A 21,083-nucleotide genomic window follows, 5' to 3' on the forward strand; every position below is an offset into this window, starting at 1 on the left:
TGGCTGTTATATTGAAACCTGTGACCCATACAAAAGTGTTACTCCTTGGACGAGCCGTCTCACAGGAGACCATTCAGAATAAAGCCCAGTTCATACTTTGTCGCACGACAGTATCACGCGCCGAAAATATCAGACCTACAAGCTCACGACGCGCCGCATACAATGATAATTTATATAAAATTCAGCTGCGGCGCTGATAAATCCTGCAGCGGGTGGCGTGCTGCTGTTAAATGCATATACAGTAGGGGAAACGCTGCTGTGCGTGTTATACAAGCTAATTACAGATGTATATCGTATCCATATTCATAGTGGGCTTTGTTGCAGTTGTAATGTGTCATGCAGGGAGAGCGAATGTTTGTTGGTGTACAAGGGAGAGGCGATCATAAAAAGTGCGTTTGTTACTGGTCCTGGCTGTTAACTCATTCAGTCAATTAAATAAAAAAAATATTGCGTACTGTGCCAGCGATTTTCTTACCTTTTTCAAGTAGTCACATATGCATCTCCAAAATGATCGATCGCCTGATGGTTGCTTATCACTGAGGGTTGCACTATGTAGTTTCACAAATGTCAACGAGGTCATCGCGACCTCGTTGACATTAATTGTCTGCCTTTGAAAATAGCATGTCTTGACCAAAAATACATTGTAAAAAAAAGAAGTACACATGAGCAGAGATACAGCCTTTTTAAATGATAAGTTAACCAAGAAGTGAATGGAGCAGCAAATCTTCAAATCACGATATCTTTGGTTCTGAACGTTTTTTTTTTTTACGTTTTAGACGTCCATGGCGCTCTGGGCTTATGATAATTTGGACGTCTTTGGCATCAATGGCACTGAATGAGTTAAAAGTCTGGGGACACTGGTGTGAAAGAGGCATGGCAATAGTCCTGGCTGTACACTCAGGGGGGGGGGGGGAGATGAGCTATCATAATGTACAATATCTGGCTGTAGTGGCAGAGGTGAGGTTACCTGATTATCTCTCCCTGTTCCTCTAATTATCTCTCCATCTCTACAACTGCTACGCAACCTTGTGGACAGCAATGGTGATTCCAATCAATCAGCTTTCATTCATATTTATAAAAAAAAGGGAAAAAAACATAACCACTGTTGTTTTTACACTCCCAATTGGAGCAACCCTAATCAGCAGAGCCAATATACTGCTTAATTCCTTGCTGCCAATGTCGTGATTTTCGTTGTCATTTCACTGTGGTGATTATTGAACATCGTAGTTGAGAATGGCATTATCAACAGGAAAGCCTGACTCAGAGACCTCCATATGGGAAACTATTTTGTACCCTCCTCCATACTGGCCCATGGCAAGCATGAGGTTCCTCCATCTCAGGAAGGATGATGCTCTCTGGTGCCGTGCACGCAGTCATGGTGCTTCCCTGGCGTCAGGTTGGAGGGGCTCCAACCGTTGGTAGTGGCGGAGACCTCTATGCCTTATGGCTGCAGCAGATGTCTCTTCCCACTCCGTTTCATCAAGATCACAGTCTTATCTAGCTGATCAGTGGGATGGAAATTGTGTGTGTGTGTGTGTGTGTGTGTGTGTGTGTGTAGGCTCTTTAGCAAAGGCATGGCTGTTTACACAGGGCCGCAGCGCAAATTTGCTAGCAGAGCTGTCATAGCTCACGGTTCTGCCCCTTCAGACGTCCATGCGAAGACAAACAAGACAATTGGATTAGGAGCTTAAAAGGAAGGAAGGCAGAGAGACACCGTGGGCTGAGAATAGCGCCAGCTCCAAAAATAGGCCATCTCCGTTGTCAATGAGATAGAAAACAAAAGGGGATGTGATATAAATATCTCACCTTACATGTTGTGTTTCTGATGTGCATGCATACGTGCTGTGTATTCATGCGTGACTTGCACAACTCAAAGTCCTTAAACATGTTGTTAGTGCTGCGACTCGTGCTTGTTTGTGTGTAAGCAAGCAGGCATGCATGTGCGTACGTTTGTGTTTGGGGAAACCCTTGTCGTGCTCTTGGATCGAGCTCCTCCCTCATATCAGTTTCAAATCAGATAGTAATGCTTCCTGGTCCTCCTGGCTATTGGTAATGACACACACACACACACACACACACACACACACACACACACACACACACACACACACACACACACACACACACACACACACACACACACACACACACACCCACCCACCCCCGCTTTTGTCTACTCCTGTCACCATCACCTAATGTTCTCTTTGTCAGAGGCACAGCATTAACTCTAGATCCCTCTGTCCTAGTTTTCTCTATAGTGTCAACTGATTACCACAGCTCTGTGTACCTTCACTGTAGTCCTGTAGGGCTGTGTATCTCTGTATCGGTGTGGATGAATGTGTAGTAAATGGTGTCATAACGTTTGTCTGTCTCTAGTCAGCACTGTTTCTCCCACTCACAACAATGATCTGTGATCAATATCCCAGTATTTTTTTTACCAAATACCTGTATGTACTGTATATTGTGACAATAATATTATGGGGATGACTCAAAATATTACTTTGATGACTAATAATCAGTAATGCCTATTGTAAGGTTGGCCGATGGCTAAGGCTCCAAAGAAATAGAAAATGTCCACGAATGCCATCTTTGGTGTTTTATTTACCTCTAAAAATCATTAATTTCTAGTAAGTAACAAAAATAAGACTGGCAAAAACAAGTAAATACTTTAAAGGCAAAAAAATAAAAAACCCAGGGCCCAGGGCACTTCCACGAAGGGCCCTGGCAGCTCTCCCCCTCGCTGTTCTCTGTAGCCTGCCCAAAGCAAACTAAAACTCCCACTCAACACCTCCAGCCTCCTCTTTATAGCAGGTAGTACGATGATACTACTCGTTTGTCCGGGTAGCCCAGTCGGTAGAGCACTCGCCTTTGCACGGTCATGGGTTTGATCCTGGGCACCGACAACTCAGCGTATGAGTAGTGTGGCCAGGGTGCAGCAAGTACTGGGATCTGATGGTAGGTGTTGCGCTCCACCTCAGCAATCCATCTCCCAGGGGTCTTGCGCGTTCAAACGGGTATAGACTCCTGCATCTGATACTGACAATAAGCTTCTCTACTGCAATGATGGAGCTTGTGCGACAGGTTTTACACCTGTAAACCTGTGATGTGCCAATAAAGTTGAGTCAAGTCAGAAAGTTCACTTTTATCTCATATTACGTTATTGATATAATATCTATCTATTGCCCAGCCCTATCTGATTTTGTTTTAGTTTTTAATGCTGGGACACACAGAGACCACAGTTAATATCAGTTCTGATCTAGAACCTTTGCTCAGTCTCCTACGGGGGATGGGGCTCAATCTGTGCAATGCTCAGAGGTGTGTGTGTGCTGTGTGCGTAATTGTGTCTAATTAGAGCTTTGTGGAGTTTCATTCACGTTAGTAACTTGTTGATGAATATGTACATATCCTCTGGACATGTTCTCTGCTCCATAAAGCACATTTAATCTTGAGATCTTGCAAGCTCAGCTGGCAATTTGATACAGGAAAGTAATGTGAATAGCAGAACAACACTGGAATCCCCCGAATCCACACACCCTCACAGTACATTCAGAGTTGTATTTTACATTATGAGCTTTGAGCATCTGTACAGTGACAAATCTGTCTCTTAAAAAGGGAATTGGAATGGACGATTTTGTCGGAAACAGACAAAGGATGATAGCTAATTTCCTGTGAGTATATCAATATTGTGTCGTGGTCACTTTATCTCTGTCATGTTTGCAGCGCTACATCCGGTGTGTCTGTCTGTGTGTGTGCGTGCATGCGCACATGCACTTGTCTGTGTGTGCCTGCATATGCACTGGTATCAGAGTGGAGCGCTTGTCGGGATGTTCCCTGTCACTTCCTGAGGAAGCTGCAGCGCAGCACTGGCTGATCTCGAGGAAACGAGGACTGGGCAGTTTTTCCCTCCTCTGCAAGCTCGCTCTCTCTCTCTCTTACACACACTGCAGTCAAAGTCCACATGACTACTACTGAATCAAGCCAGAGGAGAGGAGTGGGTCTACTCAGGGGGAGGGGTGAGAAAAGCGATGGGGGAGAGGAGGGGTGCCACCATTCTGCCAAGCCTTCAGTGTGGAGAGAGAGAGCACCTTCAGAGGTTAAAAAGAGGAGTGTTGGAGGGTAGGCGTGAAAAGTAGGCTGTCCCAGACTTCGGAGCTCGGCCGAACTTCCAGAGCGGGCACAGAACGGAACAGATTGAAGGAGCCTGAACTTGCGCTTGGGTATGTGTGTGCTCATTGTGTGTTTGCATGCATCTGTGCCTCTGTCAAATGACGGTGTTAATGTAAATGCCACGGGACGGACAACAAGGCTAGGATATCGCCTCGATACAGTTGCTCGGTGAGTGTGTGTGGGGTGGAGGTGGGCAGGTTGGGGTACAAGAAAGTAGGGGAGAGACAGAGTTTGTATGGGGAGGGGGGGAGTGAGCACAGAGTGCGTGCGTGAGGCATGTGCATGCAAAATTAATGTTGGAGTGTGTGTGTGTGTGTTCTGCTGTCCCTATGTGTAAGAGACTGTGACACGCTGCAGTGTGTGCAGCTAGAGAGCTGTGCGACTCACAGCAGCAGCAGTCCTGCTCAGGCTAGATAATTAGAGTAGTCAGATGCTGATTTCTGCACGGCTCCCATAGGAACGCTGCCGCCAGGGCTGAATATCACAGTTTCTGCACCCACTGAAGTGGTGCTTATCGCTCTGTGTGGGCTGGCTGAAATGTCAATACCATGAACTACTGTGCGTTTCTGAACGTGTGTGTTAGTGCGTGTGCATCAACGTGTACTTGTAAGCTATATAAGCTTGTCGGAGCATCCTCTGTGAACCCTTGGCTTATTGTCCGATACCCCAAGGGTGTGTTTTGAGGGGTCATTAACCCGCGAGGCAGTGACGAGGTGTAATGGCGTCCAACCGAGCTGTCAAGCTGTCATGCTCTCCCCTTCATATTGAGTTCACGTTTGTCGCATCTGTCAATGGAAATAACTTAAGTTCTTCTCTTGTGTGTGTTTGCCCGTGTAGGAGCTCCAGTTTGAACGGCTAACCAGGGAACTGGAAGTGGAGAGACAGATTGTGGCCAATCAGCTGGAACGATGCAGACTCGGGGCCGAGTCGCCAGGCTCGCCAGGCGCTGCTAGCAGCAGGTAATGAGAAGACACACATGCCCACGCAGTATCTCTCTCTCTCACATGCACACACACTGTGCTCATGGTCACCGCACTGCCACAGTTCAACACATGGCTTTTTCATCCTTCTCAGCGGTAGTCATATTCCATAGTGTAACCGTATGTCATAGTAGCTCAATTATGATTGGACTGGAAAGCAGGAAGTATGTTTTTTTCCCCCCACCGACCTGCCGTAATTTGTAAAGGACAGATCAGTTTGTATCCTCTGAAGAATCCCCTGTGCATTTGTTTGATTACTCCAATCAGTTCACCTCACGGCTGAGCTGCAGTTACTCTGAAGTATAATCATGTATGTAGGTGAAATTCTGGGAACATTGTATGTGTGTGTGTGTGTGAAGGCAAGTGGTGGATTGTAGCAGTGAAGTACTGGCAGTAGTAGGAAGTGGCTTCCACGTTCTAGTCCTTCTCATCAGCTAGAGGTTGAGATTTTTCCAATGTGCTTATTCAAGGCGTTTCAATGTCACATGCACAACAATACAGCAGGTAACAAAATATTATTATTGTACCTGTTAGCTCAGTCATGATTTGATCACCTTAGTTTAGTCACGTGACTGGCTGCACTCATAAGTTGGAAACGAGTAAGTCAGACATGGGGAAGCATTTAGGTCTTGGTAAAATGTCCTTAATTCCTTATAGCGACATGGGAAATTAGAGTGGAGGTTAATGGACTGTGACATCTTAAGAAATTGCTTAATGGGCACATGCTAATGGTGGCTATTAATATGAAGGGCCTCTGTTGATTTTTCAGGTTTCTGCTTTGTCTGAGGCTACCAGTTATGAGATCTGGGGTGGAGGGATTTGCTGTCTCACTCATCTGTATTTTACTATTTATCATGTACAGAACCTTTTTTTTCTCCATTACACTAGGGTGACATTTTTGCCTAATGTGTTCTGGGCCGGTTTTATACTCTGTATATTTTATTTAAGAGGAAGGGTTATGATTACACAATCACATAACTGTATATTCTGAAGTGAAGTGAGGCCAGATAAACACTTTGTGGTGCCCGCCTGCCCGGGGCTACGACCCGGTTCGTGCCACCTGGGACCATTTTGTCAGCGGGTGGGGGGGTTGGTTCTGCTCACCCCGCTGGTTAGGGGAACCAACCCTGTGCTGTCGACGCTTTTCAGCAACGTTTCAGCGCTACTTCAGCAGCCCCCGGACACAATTTCAGCGTTGTTACTTGCAATAATGCACTGTTTGTTTTTTGTTTTTCTTTTGTTTTTGGCCAAGCATTTGGTGTCTGGCCCTAGAGCATTAAAGGAGAATTCCGGACAAATTAAGTGTTATCTTTGATGTCTCGTTACTCACCTACCGATGTGAAAAGTAGCGTTCTTTTTTTTCATATATTCCCCTGTCGTCATTTTTTAAACCCCCTCCGTTGTCATAATGGGAGCGCGTGGCTAAGGGAAATTCGTCTATTATAACCGACGCAAAGTTGTTTTTTTCACTACTAGTATTCATAGTAGAGTCTCATGATAGTCAAACATGCGTTGAAACTATCTGCGAGGCTGCCGTCAATGGCGAACGATTTAACACTGGTTGCTTGTTTCCAGATTCTGGCAACACGAGTTGCCAGGTTCTGGAAGAAACAAGCAACCAGTGTTACACACATAATTCTGAGGTTATAATAGACGAATTTCCCTTAGCCACGCGCTCCCATTATGACAACGGAGGGGGTTTAAAAAATGACGACAGGGGAATATATGAAAAAAAAGAACGCTACTTTTCACATCGGTAGGTGAGTAACGAGACATCAAAGATAACACTTAATTTGTCCGGAATTCTCCTTTAAGCCGGGTCTGATAATGGCCCTTTTGTGTGTGTGTGTGTGTGTGTGTGTGTGTGTGTGTGTGTGTGTGTGTGTGTGCGCGCGCGCATGTGTGTGTGTGTGTGTTTCCTGGCTGTATGAAAATAAACCCCAGGCTCTCATATGAAGCACCTCTGCACCTCCAGCTCGCTTACCCGTAAATAACACCCTCCTACTGGTAGCAGCACACCCAGCCAGTACGCAGCAGTGGGAGTGTCCATTAGCCCAGAGAGGTGCGGGCAAAGTGCAGCCCCACAGCTGCCAGGCCACAATGGAGTCCAAGCACAAAATATACACCACAACCACACTGCAATTTTCTGCTATTTCCTCCCCAAGAGGCCATTCAGACCTCGGTGTAAGTGGATCAGGCCACGATATTGATCACATTTGGAGATGTGAGATCACAGCGTTAACTACAATTTGTGCCTCCATTGGTCGCACCATACTCACCGCTCATGAAAGAAATGCATCAAAACGGTGAGCATCCTGCCTGGAGTCCTCTCTGGACTCGACTTCCACTGTGACTGCTAATTTTGGTCATTTATAGCACATAGACTTTGTGACAAATAAAAGTGATTTGGTGGCCATTGGCCTCTATCTGCTTTTGGAAGGTCAGTTTTAACACATGGGATGCTGAGATTCGTGTTTTGTCTCTCCACAAGCAGGTACTGGACTGTTGTGTAGACTGGAGTGCTATCTGTCGACAGTTTTACTCAACGTGAAGCACTGGGACCGCAGGCAGACTTATTGACCAGTAGGGAATCAATAACACCACCCTGTATCACCCCAACAACACTAAAGAAAACATGCAGCCCCTTTTTCACACCTTTTATAAGGGTTTAAGGGCCAAAGAATAGAAAAACAAGCTAGGTATCCCCCCGGGCATTTGTGTGTGAATGGAGACGATTATCCCTGGGAGTCATCATGCTGCTTTTTGCTCAATAGCACATAGGGACAACAATAGAGGTGACGGCACACCGGTGGGCTCTGATGGGGGGGGGGTTATTCATTACATTTCATGGCACCTCAGAATGGACCGGCCCCTTTTTATGCCTACAAGACAGGGGTGGTCGTCAAACTTGACCTCGGGCAAAACTCCAAGAAAAGATCAGACCTCCCACTTTGCCAGTGAAAAGATCGCCCTCCACCACCGCCAAAGGGAATGCTGTGAAATAAAATATGTCCTGTCAGGGTTGGGCTTCTTGATTGTGAGCAATAGCTGTTTTAACAGCTTCTTTTTACGGCACGGCTCTGTACAAGGCTAACCGTCTATCAGTCTGTGTGTATGTTTGTCCAGAGCTAATCTTGCAAACCACCGGAGAGATGAGCTGAAGATTTCTTGTGTTTACTGCCAGTAGGTTAACTTGGTACCCCTGTGCATTTTTTTCACATATTTTCTGAAATATTTAACTTTAGATATTATAATAGAAGTCAATGGGGCTCGGATCAGGCTGAAACCGTGCCCAAAAATGGAAACAGCAGAAATAAATTCTAAAAGCTAGCAGATACAGAAAGAAGACATGCATGATAGAAGCACCAGAAGCTGCAGACCTCCGCAGACCACCTTCATCAACAGTATGATGATGGGAGCCGTGCCGTTATTGGACCCTGTCCAGATGTTTTTTCACTCTCTCCACCCACACTAGCCAGCCAGACAGCCAGCCGGCCAGACACTTACATTGCAGAGGGATGGCACAGTGTATCATAGTGATAGGAGCCATTCCTCTGTTCAACCATTGCCATGGTTCAATGGAGCACACGGCGCCAAACTTCCCTGCCTGTTTTTTTGTTTGGTTTTTAATTGCCTGCACGCTCATTAAAATTCAGAGGATCCTGCCCAGCTTAAGCTCATTGAGCATCATTTTAAGTGGAAAGATAGGAAACGGGTGGCAATGACAGGTGCTTGGCAATAAACACAGGCTTTTTTTTAAGAGGGAGGAGGAAGGGGGAGATGTTCCAAGGTTCACTGCATGGGCAATCTCCTTCAAAATGATAATCCTTTGAAATTTAACTCTAAATTGCATTCACTTTGTTGGAAAAAGGGGGTGTTTAGACCTTACATAAGTTGAATTTGTTCAGGTGGCTTTTAAAAACGACTGTGTGCTCAGGCTAATATGCCTTAGAGCTGCACTTACCTTTCTGTGCAACCCCTATAATCAGTGTGGAGTGCTGTATGCTCTGAGACAGCTTACTCAGCCCGCTACTATGACCTCCCTCTCTCTCTCTCTCTCTCTCTCTCTCTCTTTCTTTCTTTCTTTCTTTCTCTCTCTCGCTCACTTTCACTCTTTCAATCTCTCGTGCATTGTATTTTGCTCCCTCATTTTCAATCTCATCGTTTGCTCCTCTGTTGCTGCTGCTGCCTCACTTCATTTCCTCTCTCTCTCTCTCTCTCTCTCTCTCTCTCTCTCTCTCTCTCTCTCTCTCATATATTTCTCTCTCTCTCTCTCATATTTCTCTCTCTCATATTTCTCTCTCTCTGTTTGCGTGTGAAAGAATGGGACAGAATCCCTATTCCCCCTGCAGTGTGCTTTCTGGTTAGAGTGGGCTTAGTTTCAGTGGGAATGGGCCTCATCAGTAAAACTGTAGCTACCTCTCTCCACCTCATCCCAGAACATTCCCTCTGCTAGGAACGGATACCTTGCAGCCTGCTGGCCCTGGGTCTGCCCATCAGTTTGAGCTATCTTCCTGTCTATTACTAGCCCGCGCTCCTCCACCACTGATCCAGGACCAGCCACTCTTGACCCCACCATCAATCACGGAGGCTCTATACATATAGATCCTCTCTGTCAGAACATCACTAGGTAATGCTCCGTGTTTGGCTGCACTGGTCATGTTGAAATTTAAACACTCCTTGTCCGGCCTGGATTTATGCCTCATTATTCCCTCAGAGGACAGAGGACCTGCTGTCCCGTTGACACCTGCAGGGATATGTACAGTATGTGCATTTTTGGTTTATAAGCACAAGCTTGCACGTCGTCTCACGTTGCACATTTCTTGGAGTGTTTTATGACCTTTGTGGAGCTGTGGCATTTCTCTCACGAAGATCAATTGGTTTTATATTCATTCTCACCAGCAGGCCTTGCTTGGTTGTGCTCAGTTTGAACTCTCATCACGAAGTATTGCATTGCATCCCGTGGTCCTTTTTTTTCTTTCATTGTTTTTCATTTATTGGCCAAGTGTGGTCATCAAGGAGCTCTGCAGATGAGTAAAAACAGACTCAGGTCTGTCTCTCTGCTCTGTGGTTTATCCTGCAGGATACCTTCAAACATCATCTGTCACCAAGGGCATCTTTAGATCTTAACAAGTGTACAAACACTAACTTGCAATGGAGTTTAATTATTGTCATCAGATCTGAGTGCAGGCATACAGCATGTCACATTGCTGACTGTTTTTATTTCAGTCACTGTGATTGCCACTGTTTCCGTGCAAAAGGCCCATGTCACAGAAATATGTAGTGTCTCCCAGTTTTTTCCCACTGATTATAGAATAGAATTGACATTTTTTTATTGATTGGCATCAATAAAAAACAACAGCAATAAACACACCAATGTGGATCAAATTGCAAAAAAGCTGAAGCCTATTTGCAATGTGGTCTATGTGGATATTCACTGATCGTGATTGCTATGATTTCTCTGTGTTTGTGGTTTACTGTACATTAATATTTTTGCACTTTTTGCCTATTTCAGTTCATCTGAGAAGTCCCTCCCTTGGAGATCTGCAGGTATGTCTATTGTCTATCTCCTATATGTTACCCTTTGTAGTCTCGAGATCAGTTCAGTTGAGCAAACAGCTGTTCATCAATATACAGAAACAGCTTTCCATCTCAACCTCCTTACAAAAAATCCACTTCCTGCAATGACATTAACTCAAATCCTGTATGAAAGACATTGTTCTGTCATTTCACGTCAGTCATTCATTAATGTACAGCCTTTAAGAGTACATTCTGAGTTCAGTGTCATCTGTTCTCAGTTTGTTTTAGTTTAGTTTTTTGCATAGGAGGTAGAGACTGCAATTACTGCATCATAGCAGGATTACCATTTTAGTATCACAACAACAAAACACTCCTGACACATACAACATGACATCAATAGCACATAAATGTCAAGCAGTTTTGTTTTGAATCATTGAGGACCAGCCGGGTGAACTCAGCATGTGGCCGCTGGCTCTGTGTCAGCGTGCATGCATGCATGTATGATGTGCACTTCTAGCATGTTTTACATATCCCCAGTAATCATAACTAACAGGAACCTTTAAAACTGAGTCTTCCAATGACGGATTGCCTCAGGCATATTCTTTGTTATATTCATACAATACTGTCTCCACACTCAGACTCAAGCCTGTCAATGATGAAGGGGACCCCCTCCCAAATCCCTCCCTGGGTCTCTGTTTTTCTTTTGTCCACATCCTTGAAGCATCTTCAGAAGGGAACAGATAATGAACTGCATTTACCAGTGTATTTCATGCCTTATTACTTGTATAATGGAACTTTGTGTATTTATGCAATGGCCATTAATCTTTTATTGTCGATCCTGTCAGAGTAGCCTATGGGGGGTTATGATTGTACATATGCCATGGGAATATTAATATGTTTTTTTCTCATTTGATCGCGGCATTTCCTTGCAGAATGCATTTGATTAGCTCTCGAACAGAGTCGGGAAATAATCAGAAGTACTAGTTTGATTCCCATCGATTTCTCATTGTACTGTAGATGATGGATGGAGGACAGGTACTTTAATGTACTTTTCTCTCAACTAAATTAATTCCAATCTAGATCTGTTTATTGACAATGCCTCGTTTCTTTTTTTTTTCTTTTTCGGAAGTGCTGTCAGTGTTGAGATATAGGATGCTGTTGAGTTGTAATGCCTCACGGTAATAGACTATCATTATTGGAGTATATTATTGAGTTATCCATCCTCAAAGCCTCTCCGGTCCTCGTTATGTTGTAGTCCTGAGTAACATTGTATAATCAACAAGGAACAGGATTGTTGCCTGGAAGAAAGAATTGAACTCTTATGCACTGTACCCGTACACAAGATGTAACAATAAAGAAACCCTGAACTTTGAGGAACCGGTGTTGGAAGGGGAATGCCTTTTTTCTTTTTTAAAGGGTAATGGGCCAGGTCTGACTTAAAAGAGTCTTATTGGCTACAAGGGCCACCATATCCCTCGCCCGCCTGAGAGTTTAGGGAGGAAGTGTTACTGTGGAAACAGGCTTTTTTAACTTGGGGGAGGACGACAATGCAGTCACACACACCTCAGACACATTCTGTCTGTCTGTCTGTCTGTCTCTTTCTAACCCACTCTTACCCTCTCTCTCTGGCTATTTGGCATCTAATTTATCAAACACAGGATCAAGGGTCAGTTCATGAGCTCCGTGGTCTGAAATGACATGCTGTGGGGCAGAAATGCTCACTGTCTGTAATGGAAAGTTACCAATAGAGACAAAACACTCCATTGCTGTCCATGCCTACAGAAGGGCACATGAATGCTGTTTGGTTACAAGTGTCGCCATCGTGGAGATGTGTTACTGCCGTAATATAAATATTGTTTCTTAACGAGGCCTGAGAACCCTATGAATTTTACATAATGTATTCAAACACAGACACCAACTCATTCTCAGTGAACACAGCAGTCCTATCCTCTAGGTTTAACTGTCCTCGGCTCGCTGCAGTCATGCCCATAATTCCACATTAGGCTATAATAATTGCAAGAAGAGAATATATTCTGATGGGGATGCAGACCCCCCCCCCCCCCCCATAAGCCCGCACACACATTTTGTAAAGCTAGAGGAGTGGGCCTGGGCAGGCAAATACTGTAGATGAAGCTTTCTTGGCAGGAAGGCAGGTTGTGCTGAAACGGTCAGGAGTGGGCGTGCCAGCCACCGGAGCTGTCAAACACACTCGGCCTCAGTGTCAACAGATCAACACAAACGGCCAAGGCAGGGGAACAAGGGGCACTTCTCCACGCAATTAAACCCTCAGCGATACACCGGCCAACCCGCTATCCAGCACCCCCTCCTGTGAGATGCAGACTGCCAATGCTTTCAACCCCCCCCCCCCCACCCCCCCAAACCCCCATCCATTCCCCATCGCCCATTGTTATAGTGATTGTAAAAGGACCCATTGACAGAGGTCACGCTTAACGAGATTGTGATTGCCGGGCAACGCTCTGCAGCAGTTAACCGGCGACATTACGGGGCTAATTCTAACTGCCATTCACCACATTGGTGACTGTCGTGCATGAAGAGACAGGGTGGGCATCAGAGAAGAGAGCGGTGTGTATCAGGGGACAGTCCCTGGCATGGTGTTGTGCCACCCTGCCTAATTCCTCTTGCTTAATTTAGTGGGACAATAAAACGTAATGACTTCAAATGTACATGAGCATGAAATTAATGTTGCAGATATGCAATTTCTTTGTCCTCTGACCCCAAAAAGGTGAAGTCATGTATCTGCAAGTTTTCTTGAACATTAGAATTATTCTTTTTTTCTTTCTTGTGGTCTGACTCTCCACTCTGCTCCGGTTCTGCTCTATCCAGATGCCTCCACCTCAGGCGATGGCAAGTCTCGGGTGACGGACAGCTCCCAGTCGCCCGGTTACCGCATCAGGACCGAGTCGGAGCAGGTGTCCCTGTACTCTCCTGAGCAGACATCTCTCCATGAAAGTGAGGGTCTGTTACTATTACTCGCTCTATCTACCTTTCTCTTTTTCAACACACCTGTCTTGTCTGTCACTTCTTTTCCTCGTTTATAGGAATCAGATTTTCTTTTTTGTGGCTTTTCTCCTTTCCACTTACATTAAATGTTTCTCGATCATATTGTGGATCATAAAACTCACCCTCTCGTCACAGCTTATGCATTGCTGGCTGACACTTAAGCCGTACGGAAGTAGAACTTGCCCGCCCCAACCCCCACCCGCACTGGTCCTCTTGTCGTTACCGATGTGGTCTGGGTAAAGGTCACGTCTATGATGAAAACCACTTATGATTTTCTCTCTCCCTCTCTCCTTCTCCTCTCCCTCTACCACCCACCCTGCCCTCATCTCCATCTTCCCTCTCTCTCCCCCTTGCACTAATCCTCCCCTCTGTCCCACCCTCAAGGGTCCGCAGGGAATTCGCGTAGCTCAACTCAGATGAACTCGTACTCGGACAGTGGCTACCAGGATGCCGGCTACTATAGCAGCCAGAACCTGGGCAAGAACGAGCTGAGGATGCAGCACTCCTTCCCCGGCACAGGCCCTGGCGTAAGCACTCTGATGAGGAACGCTAGGGCTGAGGGCCAGGCTTCAGCCCAGGTACTGCCAGGAATATACTGTATAGGCCACATATAGAATAATTGTCCTCTTTTTAGTTATTGGGGTATGTGCCAAGTACTTTTGCACATGTACGTGGAAGGAATACTCAGTAGTCCTATTAGTAGTACTAATAGGAGCAGTGGGTAACATTTTTGTAACTGCACCCAGGGAGCAGTTGGGGTTCACTGTCTTACTCAAGGACACTTCAACACTAATCCAGGAAGAGCTGGGGTTTGAACCAGGAACCATCTGGTTCCCAAGCGGGCTACCTCCTTAGCCGCTGCTGCCCTATTACAGTTTCCATTGTTGTTTGGTAAAACCTGACCAAAATCTGTTTCCGGTGCCCCAGGTCATGACATCCAGTTGATAGTTGATAAATCTTACAAACCCTCTTTTACTTAAGTTGGATGCCTGAAAAAACATTTTGAGATGTGCACAGTGAGAGAAGCTCATAGAGTCTCTAATGGTGCAAGATTTTTTTTTTGCGCTCATAGATGAAGAGTCTCTGAACTCTTTTTAAATGACTTGTGGGATGCGAGTTGGATCAATTGCATATTCAAAGCGGCTTGCAGGGTTTTTGTTAAACATGCACTCTATCACCTCCTCATGGGAACCGAGATTCAAGGTGCTTTATTTTCAGATGCACATTCTGAATATTACAACTATTGCTTGGATGGAATGGATTTTTTCTCACCATGGTGAAAAAGCAATGTGTCCCAGTGATTAACTGCACCACACGGGAATCATCATGGTGGATCTGAGATTATGAACTCACAAAATGTGAAAAAACACACAAAAAGAACCAAGAATGGCTCTAATAACTGCGTGGATTCCAAATGGATCTTGGACGTCATGTGGCCTGTCTATGATGTCAGTCATCTCCATGGCTTTGGACTTTGGGTGATGTTATGGGTGCATATCAGCACCCAAAGCCTGTGCTGTTGACAAACTCCTTAACTTGTTAGCTTCTATTTGGCACCCTACATTTACAAGCTAGGTCACAATATTTAGAGAATATGAAAACCAAGACTTTGTTTTATTGCCATCTGCTGAAACCCTAAAATCAAAGGTTATGACATGAAATCTTGTTTTTCTATTAAATTACTTTGTGACATCCAACTGATTTTGGTAAAGCATCTCAAACTGAAGTTGTGATTTGAAGCGTGAAGGCACAGAGAGGGCACACAGCAGAGCAGAGCATTGCATTAGAATGCTGTCTGCACACAGTGACCACCAAGAGACCATATGGCACTCCTGCCCACCATAGAGGAAAATGTAACAGACCCTAGAGCGCGTCTCATTCTACATTTAATATACTTATGTAATGATCTACTATAAACCATTTCACTTTCATTGCCTATGATTCATTCTCTTGCAAAGTGTATAACATCTGCATAGAGTTTTTTATGGCATCCATTAGTGTTGCAGTTTGCAGTCTCATGAAGCCGACTCTTTCCTCTTCGCAGGCTCCGGCGGTGACCAGTGCTGTGCCGGGCCGTGCCATGCGCAGGGTGAGCTCGGTGCCCTCCCGCACCCAGTCGCCGGCCTACGCGAGCAGCGTGTCACCCTCCCGTTGCTCCCTGCGCACCTCCACGGGAAGCGCCTACGGCTCGCCCATCGTCACGGAACCCAAGCCCCTCTCCAGCATCTTCTCCACCACTCTGCCAGCTGCCCAGCGCGCCACTGCTGCAGTTGCCGGTGGTGGCTCACCGTACGCCACCCAGAAGAACTCCCCGGCCACCCTGCGCCGCGTGGGCTCCGCCAACTCGCGCTCGGGCAACGCCAGCCGCACCACCTCGCCGTATCACACGTCCGCAGGTTCGGCATCGGGGCACATGGGCTCACCTCTCATCATGGCAGATGGCGCGAACCTGCCGCTCACCAAGCAGCCCTCGCAGTCATCGTCATCGCCAGTCAGAGCCAGTATGACGGCGGTGCCCCAGCACTACAGCTCCACTCTGCCACGCTCCCTCCTCCACGACCCTGACCCCTACGGAGCACAGAGTTATGACATTTACGAGAGGATGACGCGTCCGGACTGCCTCACAGGTACACAAAAGCACACACACACACACATAGCTATGTATTCAGGGTGTGCGCTCGATGGCTGCTTCCCTCTGGAGACCTATCAGACCCTCTCAGATCAGAACGAGTTGTACTGTTTGCTGTCAGTGGAGTTCCACTACAGTGTGTTAAGCCAGCCAATCGTAAAACTGCACATTTTAAGTCAACGCTGGCTGACAGTACCAAAAAAAAGAAAGAAAGGAAATCCCCTTTGGAGTCTGAGAGGAGATGTGTGCACTGTGCAGCATGGTGCTTTCTTCTTTCTTTAGCCCTGCCGCCCTGTCTTTTCCACTGGCGTGCATTTGTGTGAGTCACTGTGTGGGTTCAAGGCCAGCCCATTTCAAACAGGCTCACATTCTGGCAGCACATCCGTATGATTAGGCTGTATCAGGGGTTCCCAAACCTTTTGCGCTCCAGACCCAAAAGAAATTTGGTGTGTCCCCCGGACCCAAACTTACAAAATACATTATGAATTAATCACTTAAGCCCTATTAAAACAATTGTGAAAATAGACGATCTACAAGCTCACAACCCGTCATGTCACATCGACGCATTGTGAACTTGTAAAAAAAAGGAAAAAAAACATTTTTACAGTGATATTGTTATTAATATATATATTTTTTTTTTTGTAGGAAAGGTAAAACTTTTTTTTTTACTCATGATCCATAAAACCAGGTCTGTGACCCAGATCTTATGTTTGGTAGACACTGGGCTACTGTTTGTCATAAGCACACCCCTCCTCACAATTTGATACACCCTCTTCTCCTCTAAGGATTTTTCTCAATGGGGAGTGCCTTTACATTAGAGTTGTAGGAAAACTGTCAAGGTTATATTGGGTTAACATTATTTATTTGAAGTGTGTAGGTAAATTTATGAGTCTATGACAGCCCTTTAGAAGTATGCCCATAAGACAGTGGAGCAGTTATACGTTTTTGTTCCCCTGCAAGTCATTTTCTTGTCTAGGTCTGCACAGAAAAATCCTCAGTGAGGCATTGGGCCCATTTGTAAACTCTTGGAGTTAAATGAACACTGAGGATTTTACTGTGTAATGTACAATAGAGCCCATTCTGTGCGTTAGTAGCTGACAGGTCCTCTCGAGTAATTCACATGTCCTGCAGTTGATTGATGGATCTGTTGTGGTTTCTCTGCGTAGCGCTTGACATTTTCAAACTCGTAAATACGAGGCGGTTGTCCTCTTTGCTCTTTGTCTTCCCACTCACTGCCTCCGAAATTAAGTCTCCATCTTAATGCTTCTCCAGTTATCTTTCATTTTCTGCTGGATTTTGTTACAATAGTGCCTGTGGCTCTAAGCAGTTATGAAATTAAGGTCTTCAAATATCTCCTAATGCCTAAATCCCATCTTAACACAAGTAGGATATGAGTGAATTTCTGGCTTTGAGCACAGAGTGTTTTCACTCACAATTATATGGTGGTGAGTGTCAACAAGCCCAACATCCAAGCTTTCGATGTGTCCCAGTAGGTGGAAATGTATATTGATTGCTATAGTAAGTGGCTGATTAAGACGTGCGTGATACAGATAATCCCTCATTAGTCGGCATACACTGGGCCTGGCAACACATAAAATAAAAGTCTTTCTGTGGTGGCAGGCAATGAAATAATGCAACAAACCTGGTGTACATTGAAGTGTGTTTGACCACCAAAAAGTGTTATGGGGGGGTGTCCACAGAAAGCGTTGTTGTTATGGTTGAGTGCGTCGGATTGGATATCAAACATTGCGTATCCAAAAAGGATGGAGCGCTTATAAAAAAAAAAAAAAGATAACCTACCTAGCCTGAATAGCCAACTTGTCGTCACGCGACCGGGATGGTTTACCAGGCTAGGTAGGAGTGGGTTGGTTCACAGTTGCAATCAGCATCTGTTTGTTGATCTGCCCTGCTTCTTCCTCGATTTTGATTGGCCAGTCAAAAAAAATGGCATTGATGCGTGGTATTCTTCTCTAAATGTTTAACTATTTTCTACGTCCGATGAGAGTGAGGCGAGATGACGCGAGGCGCTGCACTGGAGAGAGGGGCACTCCTAGCACATCTTTATCATAGAAATACATGGCAGAAAGGTGCTGGCAGCTCAAAAAATGCTTTTTATGGACACAGCCCCTTATGCTGCTAGGCATAAATAATCTTTATGTCTCTCACTCCAGACTTAAATGGAACACTAAAAACCAGCAGCAGTCTTCATTTTGTGCCATTGCTGCTGGTACAGTACCATTGGGACATATGCCAATAACAAACATATACTACTGTTATTATCAGCATACTGACATCCAGTATGCACTGTCGGGCCCTAATTTAAAGGCAGGCATTTATCACCATGGTGTAACAGGGTGGGATCAGGCTGCGCTCTTTGCTTCTCAGCCTGTCTGCCACGAAGCTAATTACCGGCTCTTTAAAAAAACTTTTAAGTATCTACCATAGATAAGAATATAGCTCAGGTAGAGGAAGAAAATCATTGCTATTGCACACCAAGCAGATTACAAAAATGACACAATTGTTCCCATTTCTATAATAGGCAGGTTTTGTAGTGGGAACAGTTAAGCTGGAGTAGTTATTTTAAAGTTTGCGTGCATTAAGGGCTCCACCCTTAAACAAGCGGAATCTAATTTCTTTCTCCCCTCCACACGTTGTGAGCCATCAGCACTTATTCATCAGGTTACCATAAGGTTAATTGAGTGCTTGTGCTTAACTTAAATGCTGCCTTGGGATGCCTTCAGATGCCCTGGTAGACGACGACCCTCAAGGTGAACCTTTTATTCTATTAACACCATCATTCTCTCCATATCGTCGCTGTTGGGTGGAAACCTTGTATGTCCAAAACCGTTACTATTCAGAAAATGGAAAGAATAACCTGTGTTCCAATGGATCCAATGTAGTTATTATTTAGTCACAATCTCTTGTTAATACTTTACATTGGTTCAATATTTATAAAACCAGATAGACAGACTTAACCCCTTTCACTTAGCAGATCTACAAGCTTATAGATTGGGTATTCTTACCACCTTTGCTTGACACTGTCATACAACGTACTGTAGTAGGGCATTATAAAGAAGAAAAAAACGTAAAAAGTTGAAATATGGAGATACAAGTTTCTGCCTGCCAGCGACGTTATGCTGTGTTTTGTCTGTGTTTTGTCTGTGTTATTGCATCAGTGCATGTACTTTGATGTGGCATTTTGTTGGTAGCTAGATCAATTTGAGCTGATTTTTTCCTTCTATTTTGTGACTCACATTAAACCCATCCAATTCACTCTTAAAGGGCCACAGGGAAATGCCTTGTACTAAATGTGCATCAGCGTGTCGTTATGTAGTATTACCCCGGAGACAAAATGCAACTGCTGCCTGCGTTTTAACTATTTCTCTGCTGTCTCCATCGTTTGCTGAAGTCAGTTAGGAATAATCATCTCATGAATCCCATTACTCCACTGTCTGGTGTCGGCTCATCATGACATGCACTCAAATGCACGCATGCGTGCGCACACACACTCTCACACACACACACACACACACACACACACACACACAGCGAAAATATGACTGATGATATCATCTGCAGTCACAAATGGGCTTTCAGTCGTCTTTCATGCAGCAGGCAGAGATGCTGAGCAGTTCTAACCCAGCCAAGCCAGATGTGCACTGCTCAGCCTCTCTGCATAGTCACCTGTCTGTACGCCTGGCTGCTGTGTTACGCCTCATTTATACCCCGCCGATATACAAGCTTGCGATGCGTTGCGGATGCGACACATTGTGAGCTTGTATATCGGTTATTATCGACACGCAGTACCGTGCGAGAAAGTATAAATCAGACTTTACTCTCCCTATGTCCCTCCCACTGTTCTCTCTCTGACACACACACACACACACACACACACACACACACACACACACACACACACACACACACACACACACACACACACACACACTTTCTTCCTTGCTTTATCCTTGCCTCTGACATAGAAGCAGTTTTCGGCCCTGGTGCTTGACGAGGCATGCTGGAAGTATCCGGAAGGGTCACATGGCCAGCCTCATTAGCATCATAGCATGCTGTTTACGAATGCCACCCAAAATGGCCAAGCCCATTTCTCCTTCTCTCTCCCTTAAAAATATAAAAACTCCTCTCCCCTCTTCCCTGATCTCCCTCCAGTCTTTCCTTACCCGTTCCCTCATCACCTCCATCCTACCTCTCTCTGCAGTCTGCACAGTCACCGGCAGGGAAAAGCCTACCTTCCCCTCTGTCACTTAACACAAGAAGATGAAGACAAATTGTCCCTGTGATTTGGTCATTATGCCTCGTGTCCATTTCAGTGCACAGCAGAGTAGAAAAAGAGTGGGTCTGAATGGCGTAGCACTTAAAAGTTCATTTTGACACTCTCTTGAGTTAAATTATCACTCCAGATTTTCCTGTAATGGCCACAAAGCCTGTGTGTAAAAACGTACAACACCGGCCTTTGTTTTTGCAGGTTCAAAACCTTTTCTTCACTATATTTTGATAATCATTTTCCACAGCACGTAGCCAACCCCCACACTCAGACTGTTTGTTCTTAGAGAGCTCTTTTTTTTTCTTTTCAACATTATTTTCGTTGAGGAATGCAGTCAGCTGCATCCATTTAAATGTTTGTTTCTTCAGAGCAGGAGTGGGCGCGCGCACGCCAAGCCGCCACCGCCCTTCCCTTTCGCCTAGCCTCTGCCAAGTGCAATCTGTTAAAGTCACAGCGAGAGGGAGAGAGAGCCGAGGGCAAG

At 45.3% G+C, this 21,083-nt stretch overlaps 1 protein-coding gene across 2 annotated transcripts in view; it reads left to right on the forward strand.

Annotated features, from left to right (window-relative positions):
- LOC308073850 (plakophilin-4-like) overlaps positions 1-21,083 on the forward strand; it is a 98,329-nt gene that overhangs the window by 37,861 nt on the left and 39,385 nt on the right. Inside the window, exons 3-7 of one of the 2 annotated variants that reach the window (XM_080413034.1) lie at positions 5,005-5,126; positions 10,663-10,697; positions 13,512-13,643; positions 14,073-14,266; positions 15,733-16,315. In XM_080413034.1, the coding sequence (XP_080269160.1) occupies positions 5,005-5,126; positions 10,663-10,697; positions 13,512-13,643; positions 14,073-14,266; positions 15,733-16,315 (1,066 nt within the window). The remainder of the gene's footprint in view (positions 1-5,004; positions 5,127-10,662; positions 10,698-13,511; positions 13,644-14,072; positions 14,267-15,732; positions 16,316-21,083) is intronic. The other variant, XM_080413035.1, reaches the window with a different exon arrangement.

The sequence above is a fragment of the Gymnoscopelus braueri genome, assembly GCF_963280865.1.
Source record: "Gymnoscopelus braueri genome assembly, chromosome: 18".
Classification (NCBI taxonomy): domain Eukaryota; kingdom Metazoa; phylum Chordata; class Actinopteri; order Myctophiformes; family Myctophidae; genus Gymnoscopelus; species Gymnoscopelus braueri.